At 32.3% G+C, this 22,148-nt stretch overlaps 1 protein-coding gene across 12 annotated transcripts in view; it reads right to left on the reverse strand.

The window, feature by feature from the left end:
• The window catches only part of LOC139987713 (SLIT-ROBO Rho GTPase-activating protein 1), a 43,544-nt gene that overhangs the window by 10,433 nt on the left and 10,963 nt on the right, over positions 1-22,148 (reverse strand). For 6 of the 12 annotated variants that reach the window (XM_072004296.1, XM_072004289.1, XM_072004295.1 and 3 more), the window contains 2 exons: positions 1,215-1,398; positions 397-562 (listed from right to left, as the gene is read on the reverse strand). In XM_072004296.1, coding sequence (XP_071860397.1) covers positions 397-562; positions 1,215-1,398 — 350 coding nt within the window. The other 6 variants (XM_072004291.1, XM_072004294.1, XM_072004292.1 and 3 more) reach the window with 6 other exon arrangements.

A 22,148-nucleotide genomic window follows, 5' to 3' on the forward strand; every position in this document is an offset into this window, starting at 1 on the left:
CGACGAATAATAAATAATGTATTCCTGATAAAAAGGACATAGTAACATTGAAGCATAAGTGGGCGCTTCAATTGTTAGATATTTTTATCAGTCTGGAGGAGCTCCAAAGTGGGATGTCTCGAATTTCAAGTTGCAAATGTTATTTATAAATTGATATCTAGAGCTTTTAGTTGGAATACTGTATTAAAATTACATTATAGTAACTATTTTCTATCGCTTTCTACTCTATAGTAAATACTGTATTGATAAAAATTAATGTACAAAAGACCTAAATACTTCAAACTGTATTCTTCCACGTTCCTCGATCGTATAATATTATCTATAACATTTCATAATTATAGACAACAAATCGTAAATGTATTTTGTAAGATTCCAATGATACTGGCTTATACTCACACGCTTGTATATCCGTTGAACATCTTCCATCACCTGATTGAGACGACCGACGAGATGTGTGCTGTACACTTCTGAAAGAGCCGCATGATCTCTGCTTAAGGACTTGGTCTCGTTGATAAGTTGTTGCCAGCAAGCATAACTCGAGAATAGGGGCCAATGTTCTCGCCTAGGAATTGTTTGCTGTTAGTTTGATCTGCTTACTTCCGACCATTACTACTTTATCACCAATTTATGCTTCTATCAATGTACTTTAATAAACCATACCATTCGAAACAATTAAATGATTGTTCCCCGTGTTACTTTGATCTGTGTACCCACTCGTTCTGTTTGTAGACTTTTTGATAACTCATAAAGTCAATTTTTATTATCAGACTGCAGATTTTTATGAATTTTTATATTTTTATATATTTTATATATTTTATAATAGATTTTCTACTTCGAATATTTATATATTTTTGTATATCATATGCATTGCATACATTTTTGCACCTTCAAATCTCCCATAAGTGCATAGAAACCGGCAATCTATTTATTACAAACTATCTGTCTATCAAACCTGTAGGACTTCTTCACTTCTGTTTGCGTGGTTCGTGAAATAAAATGAACGATAATAGCACACACCTCTTAATTGTTTTGAACAGTATATTAATTACGGAGAAAGAACCCAATAGCACTAGATTATTATTCTTTGTTCTTTCAGAAACAAGTAGTCTCTTAATTTAGCAAAAAAGAAATCAGTACTATGTATATATGTAGATAATGTAATGATAATGTGAGATTGTTAAAAACAAAATCTAAAGAGAAGATAAGATATGTACTTTTGCTTTTGCTCCTTGTGTCTGAGCTGTATGCTTCTGGCTAACTTGTCGAGGGACTTGCTGTAATCGAGCTCGAGCTCGGCTCTTCTTCGAAAAAAATCCTGAAGCTCCGCCACGATGGCGACTTGGGCCTCCATCCGGATGTCGAGACATCTCAGCTGTTCGTTCAGCTGCAACCGTATGTCTGAAAACAGGAACACGCCACGAATAAAGACTTTCTGCTGGTTCGTTCGTTTTTCGTTAATCGATCGATCGACCAATCCTGTTTACCACAACCGCATTTCGTGTTACGAATGTATTTGCTACCTTGAAAGGTCTACATCCAATCGTGCTTTACTTTTTATTTTCCACACATCTGCCGCCGACTCTTCAACGTTTATATTTGTCGGAGAAATAGTACATATAAAAGTAATAACAGAACTTCATATAGTTTTATGGTTATTTATACTTTTATCGATTCAACGGTCTGTGGTGGATTCAGTGTAAAATATACAAAGTAGACCAGAAATCTAGAACAACATATTTTTATACAATATGTACTTCCTTCAAAAAAAAAGATGGTTTTTTAATTTGCTCTTTTTATATCATGATTTCGGAATTACATCGTATGTCATACATATTGCATTCTTGCTATGAACTTGAAAAATGTATTGTTATAAGATTATAATTCTCCATTATTTTTGTTTTGTACTAAGAATAAGTATTAAGAAAAACTAAGGGATTGCTAAAAGATACTAACAAAAAGTAAAAACAGAAATATCATATACACGTACATAGATCGTATTTTTTAGTATTACTATTTATCCTTAATTGTAATAGCTGAGGGGGTTTTATTGATGTTCTAATAGGATCGCAAGTGTAATGCGAAGTGACCTTTAAAAAGTAATACAAATAAATATCAGAAGCAAAAATAAATTGTGTATTTCATATTTGTCTGTTTTGTTGCAATTTCTTAAAGGTCATGTGATATTAAACTTGTGATTGTATTACCCTAAACATTAAAATTGTAAATTGTTGTAAATATCCGTGTTTTTATAACACTTCCTACGTAGAACGATATCTCAGACAATCTCTTTTAATTTTCATTCAATAATCATTCAATAATTCATTCTGACATTAAACTCCAATTTCCATAAGAATCTACGGATGACTATTTTTTATTTATTCTACAACTAAAGCAAATGAACAATATTTCAAAGATAAAGTTATAAAAATTGAAAAACGTTATGTCTCTTCAATTTATCGAAACAAAAAATCAAAGTTGAAGGAGAGAAAAGAAAAAAGAAGAATAGCAATTTAAAAGCAGCTGAAACTGACAACCTGTTTCGTTCTATGTATCTGATGCAATTAACGAATAAAACTCTAAAGTCTAGACTACCCCTGGATGGTTTGCATCTAATCATGGATCAATGAGGGTCATTGTAACGAGTTCATTGAAGGAAAGGCACCCTTCGCAGAGGATTAAACGATTCTTTATGTGACTTTCTGAGAAAGGAATGATACGAACAGTCGAATAAAAAACGGGCGCGTAAAAGCTATAGTTGTTAAGAGTGGAGGAGTTCAAAGAATAAACGATATAAATGATAAAATTATAAAATAAAATTTTTTTCTAGTAAAGAAATATGTAAATTCTATGTGCGACAAAGTAAAAAAGTTATAAGAAAAAGTTTTTTTACGATAATTTATTCTAGCTCTTAGACTATGACCATTAATGTTGACTAGGCGCCAATGTGTAAGTAAATAAAATCAGGTAATACGAGAATTTATTTCGTCATTTATCTGTAAACATGGTAAACCATGGAACGAAAATTAGTAATAAAATGTATCATTTGCTATTCAAATCCCTTAACTATGGATATTTTAAAATATAAAGAACAATTTTTAAAAAAGGGGATAAAAAGTTCTAGGAGATATTCGAGAAACTTTTTAACGTTTTTAGGAACTTGTACGAAGAAACTTGATAGCTGAGGGCATCGGGGAAGTACCATATGCAATCCCATGTGGTGTCGAGTATTTCTGAGAAAGCAAGAAAAAGGAGTAAAAAAAGAAGGAAGCTGTCCATCGTTGATCTTAGGTCATCCCATATGAACTTGCTTAACTTTTTCCACTCGATTCGAGCGTAGGGCGTATCGATTTTCCGTACTTCCGTGGTGTGATTCATTCCCCAAGTGGCCACGAGATTTTCGACCCCGTCGCACAGGGGCTGAAACGCATGAATCGACCTGCCTACGCCCCTAAGAAGGTAAATAAACGCACTTCGTTGCGGGCTGCCGATATATCGGGTGATTTAAAGTAAAGGTAACATATGATTTTAGACACTTGAATTCATCGATGACATAAAACGTCCTTTCAAACATTAAAAACTCACATGACTTGATTTATCAATTGAACAAGGTTTCCACCTGTTAACTAGGTCACTTTTTAATCGGAGACTTTTATAATCAATATAAATGACTACAGATAAATTCATTTCTGTTACGTCAATCTCAGTTCGTGCAGATGGTGCAACTCGTCATTCGGATTGCCAATCTCTTGGACATAACATTTTCTTTATTTAGAAATTCCCTATCTCTTCGTGATTTATTTTATTCCTGTAATATATATATACAATGGAATCGACATGTTTTTAAATATGATATAATTTATTCTTAACAGAAATGAAACGAGTCGTATGAATAAAAGGGATAAGGAAATTCTAAATAAAGAAAGTATTATGTTCAAGAGATTGGCAACACGAACAACGAGTTACACCATTCTTGCCACGTGCAGCCAAATCTTCATGTGACACCGTGCATTCCAAATCTTCACGAGAGTTCCTCGAATCACTCTTCGCTCGTAACCGATACCCTGGCAAAACATTCTCTCAGTCTCAATCATAGTCCCTGGCTGCTAGAATTACACAATCGAGTGATAGAATTTCAATAATACGTTTGTAAAAAAGAGTAAACAGATAAATGCAAAATGTACGAATAAATGTGCGTTCGTTGAACATATTTATAATGATAACTATGCTCTAAAAATTGTTTTGGAATGATGATATTAATAATTCACAGCCAAACTTAATTTAATCCGTAACTATTGGTATCGTTGATTCGCAGAACAGTTTGGGGTTCATTTAGGTTCAGAGAAGTCTTTCAATTTCAGAGTACGTCCTTTTAATCTGCATTTTATGGTAAAAACAATAAATAAGTAACAGGATGTCTCACGTAACTAGGGCAGGCCAATGTATTTTTAAAATAGAGACGGACAGAAATGTCATAAGGCAAAATGAAATGGCATAGAATAAAGGGTATTCTGGTGTTAATTTCATGTATTTTTATCCATTCTTACATTCAAACAACGCAATTTTTGTTAATGCATGACATTTATTCTATATCATTTCATTTTGCCCTACGCCATTTCTCTCCATTTCTAAGTATTTTAAGGATTACATCGTCCTACCTGCATGAAACACTCTTTATATCGCATAAAACATGGGATACAGATTGAAATACATTCGTAATGAAATACATGCTTATAAGTATAAAATGGAACTTGGGTACAAAATTGTTCTACCTAAAATGTATTGCAAAGATCACTATCACTTTAGCTACTTTCTATATTTTTACGTATTACATACATTCTGCATATTTTTGCATCTTCCATAAACACATAAAAATCGACGATCTATTTATAATGTTTCTATGTACTTGAAACGAAAGAATAGTTTCCCCAACATAAATATTACCAGACAATATTATAAAAAATAAAAGAGGACATATACCAAACTTTAAATCACCCTGTATATCACGGTGCTCATCGATCAGAAACCTCGAAGGGGGAGTAACCGGAGGATGGCGACGAGCGCGTGGCAATTTCCTTTCAGAAACTGTCGGCTCACCCGTTTCCCAACGCATCGTCAAAATATCGACATTTCTACGATAAATTATTTCTACGTTAATAATAGCCGGCGCACTCTTTTATGCTCCACATGGTTATCGAATGTTACGTAATCGACCTTAATAATAATAATAACCCGCGCGGTGTTACCCGTTCGATTAATGCGTATCGTGTTAACAGTTCTAACGAGCTCCGTCCTGCGTGGATCACCGATGACCCACGGGCAACTTTTAGCTTCTTTCTCTTCCCTCTTTTCTTTTTCTTTTTTTGATGCATACACTAGCACCGATATATTGTCCTTTTTTTAAACACGTTCAGAGAATGAAACAGGTCGTCGTAACGGATATAAAATTAACTTGTTCTATAACGATAACCGATTAACTCTCTGCAAGTGACATGGAAGTTACATGCTCGTCTATCTTTATTTTTTAACCTTTTATCTGTTGGAGATAGGTTCAGTGAATGCACTGATGCATATAAATTGAAGAATTACATATATTTAACATTAAAAAATTGCAAAGAGAACAGATCCGATGTGCATAAAATATAAATCTAAATCAAAATTTTAGTCCATACTTTTGCATAGAAAGAATAACAATTTTTTAAACAAGAATAGAAATTATAACAGAAATAACTGAGCAAATTTTATTTGATTCACTTTTTAAAAAGGAAAATTTATTTAATCGAGAGTTAGTTATTAATATTTGTGTGTTTTAATCAATAGCTTTTGATAATACTTTGGCTTTGTTGCATCATTATGTGATTCTTGCTTCTTTCAACAAAGTAGAGTTTAATTGATACAACAGTAAACTAATCATTACTTTTATCATTTCTGCGATCACAGTGTTTTCTTGTTTTATTATCTGTAAGACTCATTAATCTATTAATTTATTAATTGGAAACTGCTGTAGTTGATTATATAGGTTTAGCAATTGAACAATGTGTATCAATTGCGGATTCAATTTGATTTAATTTTTGTAAAGTCAAGTCACCAATATATTTTAATTTACATCTTCGCTAATCAATTTTCTAAAAATTAATCGATCTTCCGACAAATTAAGTCAGTAGTATAGATATCATAGATTTAGCCATCGTATCAAATAAGAGAAATATGTTTAGAAACTCTGCAAAAGATGTTTATTGCAACATAAAGAAAAATGTTGATTTTACAGACTTTCTCCATACCACCTGTTACTTGGAATTTTCATATTTCATAAAAGGTATCGGAAATAATAAAGTAGATAAAGATGACTGCCCGTGCGAAAAATAAATCGAAAATTAAACATAATATTCTATACAGTGATAATAAAAATATTATAACTCTTACTACAGAAAATTTTTATGAAAGTATTATGCGTGTTGTATAGAACATTCTGAAATTTCATAAGCATCGTAATGAAAGTAAGTTAATTATACATTATATTAATATGCTTCAACGTAGTGAAGCTTTCACTAGCACTGATTGCATGTTTAACTTCTGCTTGCATTATAATGTCTGATTTGTTTCAAACTTCATCAAAATAATTACCACAATCTTCTTTCATTGCAACGCTAATGAAGTTCCAAGGAATTTTTTTAAAACCTTTTATGGTAAGTATTCAAATATTTTCAATGAACACTCTATATGAGAAGTAATTTAAAATTTGTGAAAGATGTTTATTACTGTTTCAGAAAAATTATAAAGACACTTATACTTGATTCCTCAGAGTGCATAAAAGAGAAAAAGACAGAAGAACATAAATAATTCCTAAAATCATCCCTATTATATAAAACGTCGACTTCAATCAATTTACTAGAACTCTTCCACACTTCCAAATCTAATTTGTAAAATTAAAACTCCTAGTTCTTCTATTATACATTATAAGAAACACATTAATCAAATCTGTGCACGAACATCATAGATTGTGCCAGGGAGCTCTCACGATTCTCGTATGAGGAGTTAAAATTCATGCAAGACTTCTCGTTTCCTAAAAAGCACGTGTCTCCCTATTTATAACTTCCAAACATTCTTTCAACAATCGGATACCCGGCTCACAGTAACGGATTAGGGGTACACGTGTGGAATAATTGCTTAAAAACGGTTCGTAAACGGCCGTGCCATTTACCTTTCGTCAAAGCCTCCCATTCTTGTCGTCCAGCGAGCTTGAACATTTTTCTCCGTTATCCTTTTCGACTGTCCACCACACTCTGATCTCTCTCCGGTCCTCCGACGATTATTCCTCGTGCCCACAAATCACTTTTCTCTTTTATTTCGTCCAATAATCTGTCTTTTCCTTTCTCACGTATAAGTTACACGAACACACGCGATATTATTCCGTGCTTTACTAAATCACGAATTCACGCGAATTTTTCTCGAATTTATTATATCGCGAAAAAGTCACGAATTCACCTGAACTTTTCTGAAATATAATATTATCACGAATTCACGTGAACTTTTCTCGAATTTATCATATCACAGGAAGTCACGAATTCCTGGGAACTTTTCTCAAATTTATTATTATCGCGAGTTCTAGCGAACTTTTCTCAAATCTATCATATCACGGGAAGTCACTGATTCACGTGAATATTTTGTTGAATTAATCGAATCACGAAAACTGCAGGAACATCAACGAGCTAACGTGATATTTCTGAGAATGTTCAGTTTCTGGAACGCACTGATCAAATTGGACCCCGACGACGTGATCTTTGACATTCTTCGGCCTCGAATGACGAGCTTGCATCTAGATTTCATTGATATTAGTCGATAATTATGGTATATACGTACTGATAATGACATTAAGGAGTGAATAGAGCGGGCAGGTCAGGCGAAGAAAGCTCGAGATAGACTACAGAGTAACGTGTATCTAATCGTGGGTGGGCTATACATTTCGTTGCAACGATGGATTGGCAATCTAATCGAGTACCAGCTGGTGGCGATGATATGAGGATAGATGCGTATCATGAAGATATTGTTGGGAAATAATAGTTATGTAATGGAATGATAAAGTGCCTAACGAAAACATCGTTGTCGTGCTTGTGTGGGAACGAAGAAAGAAATGCTGATTTTGTACGAAACGTGATTATAGTCATGAACTTGCTATCTATGTATTTGCTGAGAAATGATTCAAGTTATCCAGACTGTAAAATTGTAATACTAAAAGTTTGTAGATGCAAGGGAAATTTATAAACTGAAGTCTTTTAACCCGTTTAAGACTAATGATTCGAATGTTGATTTTTAGTATCAATTAATATTCGCATTGAAATCAAAGAAGTTATTTTGTTAGTTTAATAAAATTAATTATAATAACTAATAATCTTAAGAAATTGAAAAGTATAATAAATTAAAACAATACATTTTATAAGAGATATTAGTACTGGACCTATATTTGGAATCATGTATTTGATAAGATCTAAGAATAGATAAGATAATATCGGCTTACAATTTCTTTATCGTAATATCTTTTTAGTCAAGAATATATTGAAATAAAGAAAATTGCCATCGATATCTGTATCATATTAATCGTCAATTAATAAAAAAATTAATACGAAACTTGAGGCAACTGGTCCCAAATTTTTGATCGATAGTGTATGTCGTTCCTTCCTGTTTCCGTAACGAAATTATAAGGTACAGCGAAAGTTTAATCAAAAGTAAAAGTATAATTATATTCCTCTTAAACGAATGTGTATTACTTGCAAGAAAGTGTTTTATGGTGCTTTCGCTACGTTATTTGTTTAAGAGATATTTTTACTTTAATGTACAAATTAACACGTATATCTTACAACATTGACATGAACTCTCTATTTATGCAGCTTTTATCTACACTACTTTGCAAACTCGTCGTGGAATATCTGTTAAGTTAAGTTAAGTTAGCGTTTTCCGCTTCGGAACAATTTCGTAAAAGTTCTTGGAAAGAAAAGAAAACAAAACAAAACAGTGTACTCAATTTTTCAATTCTATTGTTTCACGAAACGATTCCGACAATTCCATTGTCACTACAATAATATGCAAATATTTCAAAACATGAAATAAAATTCTTAAAATACAGAAGTATTTTAATACAGTTCGTATTTTCTAATATTAGATAATATCGCATCATTCATATTTCCAGAACTGCCCCTGTGTTATATTGCACGTGATCCAGTTTATATAAATAGAGATTAAAAACACGAATGTTTAGATAAACATTGCAGAAATGATTTTTCTTATCACAATTTGATCTTAAATATCATGTTTGTAATGCAACTTTATTTACAATTAAGTATTCCTGGGATCAATGACCTATGATACATACGTGTTGTGTGTGAAGCATTTTGAATCGCTTAAAGTCTTGTAATATTTCATAAAAATCTTGCTGGATCTTGAGTTTTTAAAGTTTCGATAAAGTTTCGAAGAATTTTAGATATCGAAACGTATGATGCTGAAACTGATTCGAAATTTCACGGCAAATGAAATATTTCAAACTCAAATACTCACACTTTGCTACATGTTGTCGAAAATATTCCAATTTTCTATACTTATTACTTATTACGTACTTATTACTGCATGCATGTATAGACATACTAGTTAATTGTATCCAACAGTAATAAACTTCATATGATTACAAAATCGTTTTGATCCTATGAAAATGAAACGTAGAACCTGATAAAAAATACGTTTCATTGGCAAATAAAGTTGTGTACAAATAAATATATACTTTTTGTAGCCACTGTATATGTATGTGTATATTAATGCATCTATCCAATAGATGCGTTTACCAACGTAATGTATACCTAATTTTTTCAAAGAAAATCGAATTCCTATTGCATACTTTCTAATAGTGTATTATCGTTTCGATGTAAGTAAGTATTGTTATAGGATCAGCAAACCGTAGAAAGGTCTGGTTCGCACCATGTGCGAGAAAATTGAAAGCGCAGTGGCATAAAAATTCTAGCTCCTATATGTTCCCGTTATAGCTTCAGAAAGGATTCCGTTAATAGAATGCAACCGTGAATCTATCTCTTTCACTCGTTCGCTCTGGTGAACGATAAGTTGCTGTGTTGCAAGTTTATGCTTTGCAATTATCGGCCCTGATAGACTGCAACAGATAATGATTGTACATCGTGCGTCGAGTCCTCAAAGAACACGATCAACAACACCGTTTTCATAGCGTGATGGCCACGCAAAGGATTATTTTTAAAATTCCCGCTGAGGATGGCCTTAATAGGTCGTTTGTAAGACGATAATGACGAAACGGAATGCTGCCATAGATGCGGGTAGTTTATTATTATAATATTGAGAATTTTCTGGGTCTCAACGGGTCAACTTCGAATATAAAAATAGTCGAAAGATTGTGCAAATCGACTCGTTCGTTTATCGCTAGACGGAGGATGTTTATGCAAATGTATATTTCACTAAACGATTATAAAATGGGACATAGATAGAAATTTGTTTTATGTTTGGAAAGTTTTGATCGTTGATTTTGCATATATTTTTGGCAAGATAGTAATCAGATAGAATACTAATAAATAGCTAAACTCTGTATATTTTACTTGAAAATTGATAATAAAGTGGCAGCTGGATGGAAGTTCATCTCGTCTTTACAAGAGTTTAACCATTCATATAAGTCATATGTTTCGTATACTTTTGTGAAAAGATAGTACACAGATGGAATGATAATGAATAATTAAAAACTATTTAATGCTCTATTAATAAGGATTGTTACAGGTATTTATAGAAATCTAGATTATCCTCTTCGCGAGGCAGTGGTATCATTTCTATTTCTTCTCTATTTACAGCATGTCATGTTACATTTGTTAGCATAGTAGGTACAGGTCAGTTATCGATAAAACAACGCTTTGAGATGAATTGCTTAGAAAGAAAATAAACTAGGAGGAAAGAAAAAACGTTATTAAGCTAATATTAATGCGAATCTTATTGGTAGATTGATAGTCCTGGAAGCTTTTCATGCAATAAAATAAGCTCAATATATTGTCTATGATTTAATTTTCCATACTTTTATTCATTTTGTTGTTTTATATATATATATGTTAGTAAGTATTTTTATTCTTTGAAAGAATATAAATATATACGGATAAAAAAGATATGAAATACATAAATAGAAAAATATTCATTATTTGTTATCTGATCTATATAAATACATAATTTTTAAGTATTTAAATTTTTATGAATTCTTAAACTCTGCAAGTAAAAATAAACACAAAAAAAGATTCTATTATTCCTTATGTTATCTATTCCTTAGAATATATTCTAAACTTCCAGTATTTTTCAACATATATGTTTTAATAATGTTATATTAAAGACACGATGTTATCATTATTTAAACAGATACAATAACAGACTAAATTCTATTCAAACACTGCATACAATTTCATATAAAGGGAGAAAAGAAGAAGAAAAGCAAAAAAGCAGAACGGATGCGCTGATGTGCTCAAAAGAAAAATACGATTAGATACATAGATGAATTCAGTTCAGGCGTAAAATAGTTCCCACTATCAATTTTCGTCATCTTCCTTCAGGAAACAGCCATAATCCGGCCTAGTTCGTACAATCACTCTACACACGTCAGCAGTGAATAAATTTGACAAATGAACAATCGTCCAATCGATTCAAATTTGTCAACAGAACTGTTTGATCGAGTTACTTGAAACAGTAGAAACAAGTAAAATAAACATAAGATTTAATAAATGAACAGAGTAAAAAGACCAATCGAACAAATTCTATGCAAATGAAATTTAAACATATCTTTACGTAAATATTGTGCCTTTACGTGATTGATTCAATTTTTCAGGAAAGAAGACAGAAATATTTGATATAATATCAATAGTATTTTAATACGTTCCCCTATAAAAAATTTTCTTTTTTAATTTTAATAAATGATCAATTAAACAATCGCAATAAATGAGTAAATAAAATAAAATTCAAAGGTGAGTTTTCATAATACTTTGTTTTAATGATTGACGATTGCCTTAATGACGATAATAGTGGAAGCAGTATTAACGATATTTTAATAATCAGCATCTGACGATCATTATCCGAATAAGTCAGATAAAAAGTACGCATAATTCAATGCAAAGTCACAAAACCTATTAAAATCTCTCTTTCTATAAAAGTTCACCTCGGAAGAGCGTGCTACGCCAACACAGCAACTTCGTCATTATCCTACATTGGGAATTACTACGATCTCGTTTCTAGCCTTAATCATCACCATGCAATCATTATTGTCTTTGTTGCGCAACAAACAATCGGTTTCACGAGATGCTCGACTAATCATCCTTTCGTGAGGTGTATTGATCATTACTGCGTAAGAACCAATTACTATGACTCTTTCAAACTGAGAAAGAATCGATTCTTTTTGTTTCTGAAAGGATGTCCTTTGAAAAATATATCTAGAAAAATCTATGTTCAAATCTTCCAAATAATTCAACGAAGTTATAGTCATTTAATAAAGGATGTAAAATTCACTGATTAAGTATACATAGAAAAATGTTTGATTAATAGTTGCAACAGTTATTAGTAGCGATTTGTTATGCAACTTCATATTTTTATGAAGAGAACTAAAGAAATGAAACGTTCATGGTAATCTATTTCGACTGCTAAAAATTATGATGAGTACTCCACTTTGGATATTTTATATACTTTTGTGAATTGTGTGCTTTCTATGTATTTGTGTTTAAATTTACCTTTAAATTTTTCATAGATGCAGAAAAATCTACAGTATAGTTATAAATATAGTTGATCTAATTAGTAAGCAAAATTTAGAATGTTTTAATAATTATGCAAGATTATGTTAGCTCTGAGATCAGAAAGAGCAAAATTAGATACTGTTTTCAATGATTTTTCATCCTTTCCTTTCTTCATCTATCTTCTTGTTCGTTTTTGCCTTTCCTTCCCTACCTTTCTCATTTTAATTCTTTTAATCCGCGAAAAATACGAAAAAGGGGAAAACATCGATAGTAAAACTCCAAAGTACCGCAATTCTGTTAATCATCTATTTTTTTATTCCTTCTGCTAGCCGCCAGATTCAATCTCATCCTAATTAAGAATTTTTTTGATTCATTTATCTCAATTGCGCAAAAAAGGCAGAATCATGAAAACCATAAGGAAACTTTCCTTCCAAGCGATAGTATATTCGAAAGTTCTGATTGTTTCCCATTAAAAATTTACGAATGTTAATGAAACATGAATAAATACATATACAAAATCTCGTTAAGGAAAGTAGAACATATCATATGTAAAAAGAAAAAAGGGAAGGGGAACTAAAAAATCTGTCGTACATTACAATAGGCCATAAGTAATGAAGTTTTAATAAGACACTGTAAACCAAAACCGGAAAGGGAAGTCATATGTCTGACAATAGAAGATACAGAATAAAATACACGGTTCGGCCGTGGGTTCGTTCGTTCGTTCGTTCGTCAACGAAGCAAACGCCCACAGTCGATTGAGAGCGTCGGACTGTTAAACACAATTGCCCTTAAATTGAGATGTACTTGTGACTATTCCGTTTCGTTCGACACTGTTCGGATCGCCTCGAATCGGTCCTATGAATATCATGGACCTATGATGTCCACCCATCGATCTGGGTCATCCTAAACTCGTTTAAAGTCCTATTTCCAATGAGAAAGTATGCACAAACATGAGAGACCATTTTTCTTTCGACAGGGGATAGTGATAAAATGATATGAGGAATATAGGTTACACCTGGACTGAATCTACGAGATTTACTATCGTGTTTTTCATGTAAATTATTCCAAATTCATCTGGATCTTCCTCTTTCTTTCTAATCTTTTTAGAGTCGATATCTTTTCTTTAGGAAATTCGTTTATGAGAAAAATAGCTTTTTATTAATTGAAATGGCTACTGTAATAAGGATACAGTTCTATAAATTCATAGTCAGTTAATATTCGTAGCGATAAACTTTTTTACTTCTCTAATGAATACAATTTAAATTTTGAAGCTGCCTCTTTATTCTGGCAAATACTTTAATTAATTATTAATCATAGAAATATATTTTACCAGGTGGGATTGTGAAGAACATATAATGCATTAGAATTTTAAGTCAGAGTTACCGGGAATGAATACATTTATCGTGTAATCGATTAATAACTTATTAAAGTATAATATTGTATATACATAACATCGAATATAAAAGGGATAGTAAGGAAAAAAAAATTTTTCTTCTTAATTTCATATCAAAGTAACGAAGGAAATGTACTGTTCGGATAATGGAAGGTTCGGGATGCAGGAACTATTCAAATAGCAACTATTCGAAGAGTAGGTGAATGGATAATGAATGTATTACTGTACTTTGAAATAAATATGTCAGCAATTTCCTACAATCATTCGTACAAAAACATAAGATATTTCCGGTAGCGTAGTAAGTAAATCGAGCACGTAAAAAGTTACTCGTTCAAAAGTTTGTTCATTTCAAAGAGAATATGTAATATTCGCCATGATTTTTCTATTCATAAAAATTTTTATATCGAACTTAACTATTATTGTACTGGTTAAATGTATCCTAAAATATTTACGTTGATATGTATTCAAACAATTGTAAAATATAATTATTTTTTTTGTATTATATAATAAACAACTGGCGCAATATATAAATGCATTAAAAATGCATTACAATTAATGTATAAGCTATAACAGACTAAAAGCAACATTTATAGTAGCAAAATTACCATAAAAATCTACAAACATTAATCTCATGAAAAATAAAAATCCTACATTATATTGCTGTTTCCAAAATGGTGAATGGCTTTTCATATATTCGATGATACTAAAAGTAATTCCTAGTCTGTCACTTAAATGATTACTTCAACTAATTACATACTTGGTTTATCACTTGAACTTTTCGATTACACATACTAAGAAAACCTGCAATCAAAGTAGAAAGTAAATAACATTACAAAACTTCGATATACGTAATATATGGGACAAATCTAACCTCCGTATTAAATTCTAATATCGTTGCTTGTCCCGTTGGACAATTAGTATTCCGAAAAATGTGTTCTCGGGAACAACCTGCCACCAATACTAGTTCTCCTTCAATTAGCTGTTCTACGCAAGCCAGGCAATTACTCGTCGAGTTTTTACCACGGTGCCTCGTTCGATTCTATCGCAACAGTAGTTTCGCGACCGGTAACACGATGCTGTTCGTTCGAAACATAAACATATCTTTCGATGACTCAGTAGACTTTTATGCAACGGACGTGGAAAGTTCAGCAGCACACAACAGCAAACAGCTGGTGTCTGAAAAACTCTATTCCTATCACACGTTGTTTACCGTTTCATTCCAGGACGATTGAAACAGGCTTGATTATATTCCTTTTGAGAACGTTCGACCACTGCTCGAAGAAACTAAACGTTTTAAAACTACAGCGCCACGATGTATCGCAATCGTGCGAATAACATTAATTTTCACTCTCGATCCGTTCACCACGGATGATGTATTATTAGAAATGCGAGATTCTCGTAAATGTCACGCGTTTCTAATTCGAAACATCATTCGGATCTCCTAAAGTTCCACACGGTCACAATAACACGTATCGATGAACCACTGAACACACCAGTCACAAACTCACTCGCGTGTAAAACGGCCTTGTTTTGATTACCGAACTTACGTACACGTGTGTTCACACCGAATACGCTTGTCTAATAGCTGGATACTTCGAGGAGCTTTACACGCGAGTTCGATCGCTATAGAACGCGACACGGCTAAGTATCCTTTCTCTCCGTCCATGAAACACAAGTTTGCCGGATATCCTGCGACAGAATATATACACGTGCTTCGAACACTGACCGACGTTGCCTCTATTCGGCCAAACCAATGTCGACTGTTATTTTTTTTTTCTACTATAGAGGGGAGACGACACAACGGTATATATACACACTAAGCAAGAGAGAAATCCACGAAAGAAAACTGCAAACCAGTTGTAATACGAACAAGATCGTTTTCTCTGGAAAACTAATGTTATTAAGTTGTCTGAGATAGTTCTGTTCGTTGTGAAATTATTGAAGATATTCGTATTCGTTAAAATTCGCGTGCTTTCACGAGTTCGATGAAAGGAATGAAATTAACTGGTTTTTACGATTCTTGACGAATCCAGACAAGGGACTACGAACAAATATCGATGGCAAATAACGGCGGCGTGCGGTTTCGATGACCGCGAGAGTATTGCACATTGGCCGACCAGTCGAGAGGGACTTGGCCGCGTGAACTGACCAGTAAGGACAGGCAGTCGTTGCTTTGACTGTCGTTAAATTAACCACAATTACCAGCGAGGCCTACACGCACGCGCCTTCCTCTCTGTACGCCTACTGTGTATATTACCGACGTTTATATGTTCATGTATGTACACACATCCGTCTTAACTTTGCACAGTCGTGTGCGTTTACACTTGCGCGAACGCCATTAAGCCAACGATATACGGTGATCTCAAACTGCTATTGAATAATGCGACGATTCAGAAGAGATTTATGGAAACGAAAATAGTATGTTCAATGTTATTGGGTCTCTTGAAGACATTTCTATTTCTGTAGTTTCGAAAACTTTTACATTTTTATGAAATTCTAGATTTTATTTTTAACCTTAAATTTTGAATAGTATCTTTTTATATTACTGAATTTTAAGCGATTATATGATACTTAATTTCCAATTTTTCACAATAGTTCGATAACTAATTTGTACTAATTTACTAATTTAGTAATTTATAATTTGTAACATACGATATAAAGTTGTCAGATCAAGTAGCACGAATTTAATAGGAATAAGTTACAATATATTCGATGTAAATTCATAATTGGATGTTCATCTGCAAATTAATGACCGGAAATTAATACCGTGAAAGATCTTGCATTCTCAAACGCATAAGCAAAGAAACACATATCTATTCGTATCATGTGCGCACTCCACGCACAATTACAGATAGCGTTTAATCTAGTTTTCATGAATCGATCTAAGCAAACGTTTACAAACAACTATTTCATACATTTTCTTATCTGAAAAAATTATTTTATTAGAACATACTAAATTAGAACGATAATTGCTAATTTTATACATTCTTTTTAGATTTACATTTATATACATATATCAAAGATTATTAAACCATTTCTAAGTGAAGAATTATACATACTTAACACATCGTATTCATAGTTAATCACACTTTACACGTATACGACTGTTTGACAGTGAACATTGGTCCGACATTCTGATAACCAACACAAACATACTCGTGGTTAGGCAAGCGATCTCAAGAAAACCAGGTCATCAAGAAATGCAATTTGATCACAGAAACGATTTACTATTCCTATAAAATAACCAAAGCAGCGTTCATATGTTTATTATTCAAATCTAACTTAATTTTTAATATTTGATGCATTTTTCATGCATTTAAAAATAATTTAATATTTTTTAATATTGATTTTAAGGAAAGAAAAGTTTTCGTTCGCACGGTAAGTTGAATTTCAGGAATTCAGATACCATTGAACAGTGTTTGAAACGACGCAGCGGCGAAATACGTGATTCAGTTCGAGCAGATTTGGGAGGGGTGAACCACGACAATTAACAAGTTAGTTGCCAATTACCACGTTATCGTTCGCGATACCGTCATACGAACAAACACGTCATGCGTACAAGAGGTTGACGACTCTATTGAATTAATTTTTTTCTCTTCCTTGCACCGGGCTGCGCTACCGGGCGAAAAATAAAACGCAAAAAGGAAATGGATAATTTAAATCGTTCTCGGGTTACTTTACGAACCGCGTTCATTTAAATTCGTAATTTTATTTTTTACATGGTAAAGAAATAAATTTATTTGTCGGGAATGGAATGTGAAAGTAAAATTTGTTGTAGATTTCAAGGTTAGGTCACGAACTTTAGAAAGTTTAATAGATATTAACCTTTACATTTCGCGCGGGTTAAAATGTGAAACTGTATTCAGTAATAATATGGAATAGTCTATATATTTTTCAGACTTAATACAATTAATATGAAAGAGTATATTCAAATTTCAGGGTACTAAAAATCCTAACCAATAGTTTTTCTCAAACGGAACAAAAGACAAAATGGCTGTATTCAGTCAAAATATTCAAATATTGATATTTTAAAAATCCTAAGCTGTACTCTGGCCCGAAGAGAACAAAGAACAAAATAACTACATTCAGTTATATGAAGGCAGAATAGTACATAGAATAGTGTATGTATTTTTAATTTGTAACGTAATTAATAACAAAGTATTTAAGTGCCAATATACTGAAAATCCTAACCGATACTCCTTCAGAAGAGGAAAAAATAAAATAGAAATCGGTACAATTAAATCAAATCTATGAAGAAGATGGAGGGAGAAGAATCTTCGCGCACGAGTTCGCGCACGAGTTCGCGCGCACAAATTGATATGCAACGCAACGTTTCTCTATCAACTTCCTTCCTGCACGAATTGAAGGGAAGCATAAAATGGCTATTGCGCGTTCAGTTCACTTTTCGTTATCTAAAATCCAATGCATATCGGTTCCTTTGTGTACGTATCCCGTAATTGTACCGTGACGTGTGCGTGGTAAACTAGAACCTATCTAGTGTAATAGCAGGTCAGAAAGATAGTGCGATGGCCTCTCAATAGTCTTGCTACGAGAATTACCCATTAGCCGTGTAGTTCACGACGGACAACGCGCCTCGTCAATTATCAAGATTTATGTTGCGACCGGCGCGCCCTCCTAAACGAATCGTCGCAACCAAGCATTAAAAACTTTGCATAAGGAAATAAGAATACATATAAATCAGATCTGCCCTAACATTTTCTATCGTAATTGATAGATCATCTTCGCATGCTACTTTATAAGAAATTTTATTAAAAAGAATATATTTTATAATTTAATATTGTTAGCACTTTCAATGCTAGTCATAGATTAAGCACATTTTTAAATTTTGAAATTAAGTAAAGAAGGATATGCAATTAGGAAATAGTTGACCATAATAAATTCTAGTTACTCAGATCCTGCCTTTAATTCCTTGGTTCTTCTTTCATCTTTTTAACTTATGTTACTGAGATTGTTAATTTAATTAATATAAATGCATAGTCCTTAGTTAAATGAAAATTTTAACGTCGCTGCTCTACCATAATCTAATTGAAACAAGGTATATAATGCGTCATTGATGGAAGAAATACCATAGAATATATTAATTTCCATGGCGCCAAATATTTTATTAACCTTTTCTACAATCCTTATAAAGATTCATTTAAAAATCTATTCAAACGCAATTCATTTGATTGGTAATGTGTTGATTCTTCGGACAAAAAAGCTTTTAAAACGTTTGCGTTTCTTTTACTTCATCGTTTTTCTGAATACGTTCCCAGCGTTGTTGACTTTTACACGAAAGGAGTAATTGGACTAAACACATCTGCGCGTTTTATCGTTGGCTTCTTTATTGGCGTGTGGAAATTGAAATTGCAGGAGAAGAGAAAAGGGGAATCTCGTTTCGGAAAAAGGTTTTATGAGATTATTTCACTCACTAGTTGGACTGTTAAAGATGAAAACCAAATTCCAAATAACTTTAGATTATTTTCTAGTACATCAGTACTCCCTTTTCATTTTTAAATATATATAGTAACTTTTGTTTCATTATTATTTAATTTTACTATTTGAAAAAAATATATTTCTCTTCTCTATAATCTATATTATAATATATATTTTTCTAAAATCACTTATTTTAAAATTTCCAAACATAAGTATTAGGTCGTCCGAAAAGTGTCTTTCTTTTACAGACACGTCTTTTACAACGATGCATCTTTATACAAACATGAAACCTAATCTGTCGAACGTTGTGATCTTTATTTGGTAGAACAAAATCATACGTAATCCGATAAAATAATATAAAACGGAAAATGTTGTGCATCCATTATTTCCTTATAAAACGAAAGAAACTTTTCGGACGACCTAATACATGATTTAGCAGATTAGAAATTCCGACAGACAAGGAAGCCATATGGAACCCCTTTGATTTTCTCTGGCGCATGGCATGGGGAACCTTCATAACCATCTCGACCGGAAGCTAGCTGCTAGAGTTCGTACGCCATATGGTAGGAACGAATTCGTTCAGAGAACGGATACATAACATGTAATTCTGTTCTGATACAATGCTATCGCTCACGGAAGTGTCTTTTGTTTAATCGTTCAGTGTACTTAAGAAAAGAAAAACGGCTTTGAATTTACTCAAATCCCTTTGTTTTTCTTTGTTTCTTTTTAATAGCCATTAATTTACAACTAAAAACTTGTATACTATGGTATAAATACCGCATTTGGAAGAATGCAAAATCTCTGAAATTGAAATCAACATATAAAATTCCGAACCAGCTGCGTTCACATTGAAAAAAATCAAAAATTTATTATCATCTCTGAATAAGTTCATACAATTATAAAGTAATGATTCGGTGACAGAAAGGTCATGGGTTCGTAGTGACTATGCAGTTCAACCATAATGTAATATCGCTTAAACAATGAATGTCATTCTAAATGTCATTTTCATACGCGAAACAAAGAGACCGCAGATCGATTCAAAAGACTTGGGCGAAAATCAATTTAATTTTATATATGAAATACTACGAACAAACCATATATTTCCTGGTATGTATAATCTATGCAAAAAGACTAATATGGGACAGTTTAACATATATTGTCTAATATTAGAACTATCGACTAAAATATAAAATTCGTGCTAGAAAAATCAAAATAAAGAACATATTAAAAATAAAAAGATTAAAAATCATAGAAAATTATTCAAATTCTCAAAAATACATTGTTATAAATCAGTAAGATTTCTATAAAAGATTACAAAGTAGTTATTTCGACCAATCTGATAATTCTAGTGGTAAGGCAACAAAACTAAAAGAAATTGGTTTTTTTACAGATCTATCGTGGAAAAATCCTAAAAAGAAAGGGCTGGCCTTCGATGCAAATCGTGCATCTACTCCACATGTAGCATGTACATACTCAACAATATCACGACTCCCTTCACATTGTTAGAACAGCAAATCTCCACAGGCATTTTCCAATTAACATGTAAAAGAAACCTCGTTCAATATGAGAATCCAATCGAGGCAAAAACGTACACCGGTACACGGAATCGAGAATGCCATTTGCGGTGCATTCAACTCTAGAAAAGAGGCAGACATAAATGAAAGAAAGAAATAGGTGCCGCGCTTGAGGACCATGAGAGAAAACGACTGCTCTCGATATTCCTTCTAATCACTTTCAAAGAGACAAAGCTCGAAATGAAAGACGTTACGTAATTGCCCTTTTCAAATGTGATTACCACCATCGAGCGACTTTTCTGAGCGCCTACAATTTAATTATGCTGGAAAGACTTCGGTTAATTTTCGTAATTAATCCGAATGCCAATCTCCACTGTTACGGAGAATCGGCATTTTAGTTGGAAGGTTAAATGACATCATATTTAGCAATTGCATTTTATACTATTAAATATAAGAAAGAATTTTATTTTTTTAATGATAAGCGTACAGGTAGGGAAATTCTTATCTGTAGTTTTATTATGATACGCTTTATGTTTTTCTATAATGTACTGATGATTTTCAAACTTTTGATTTTTAATAGTAATTACAAACTGAAATTGGATTTTTGGTATAAGAATTTTCCCTATTTATGTACGCACTGTGTAGGCAAAATGTATTTTTATTTACAAAAAGTTGTAATACTTTCAATTATTTTCTTAAATATTATGTATCGATTTCAATAACTTTTCTCCATTTTTTGGACATAATGATTCAATACTGTTATCGCTATATTGTTACTAGCAAGTGGTTAATTTTTGAAATCAAAATATTCTCTGCAATATTTCTGATATTATATCTTAAATTTAATCTACTACAATATAGATATCAAGAGTAGAAAAAAAATCTTAAATTCATTGTAAATAGTTCTGATTAAGCTAAAACGCAATGAGAATGCAGTATTGAACGTATACTTTATCAATCGCTATTGTATTGATCATTATTTACTGCATACCTTAAAACAAGGTGATAAACGATAATATTTAAAAAATTAGATATCAGTAGTAAAAAAAA

This window comes from Bombus fervidus, chromosome 5 (assembly GCF_041682495.2).
Source record: "Bombus fervidus isolate BK054 chromosome 5, iyBomFerv1, whole genome shotgun sequence".
NCBI classification, from domain to species: Eukaryota; Metazoa; Arthropoda; class Insecta; order Hymenoptera; family Apidae; genus Bombus; species Bombus fervidus.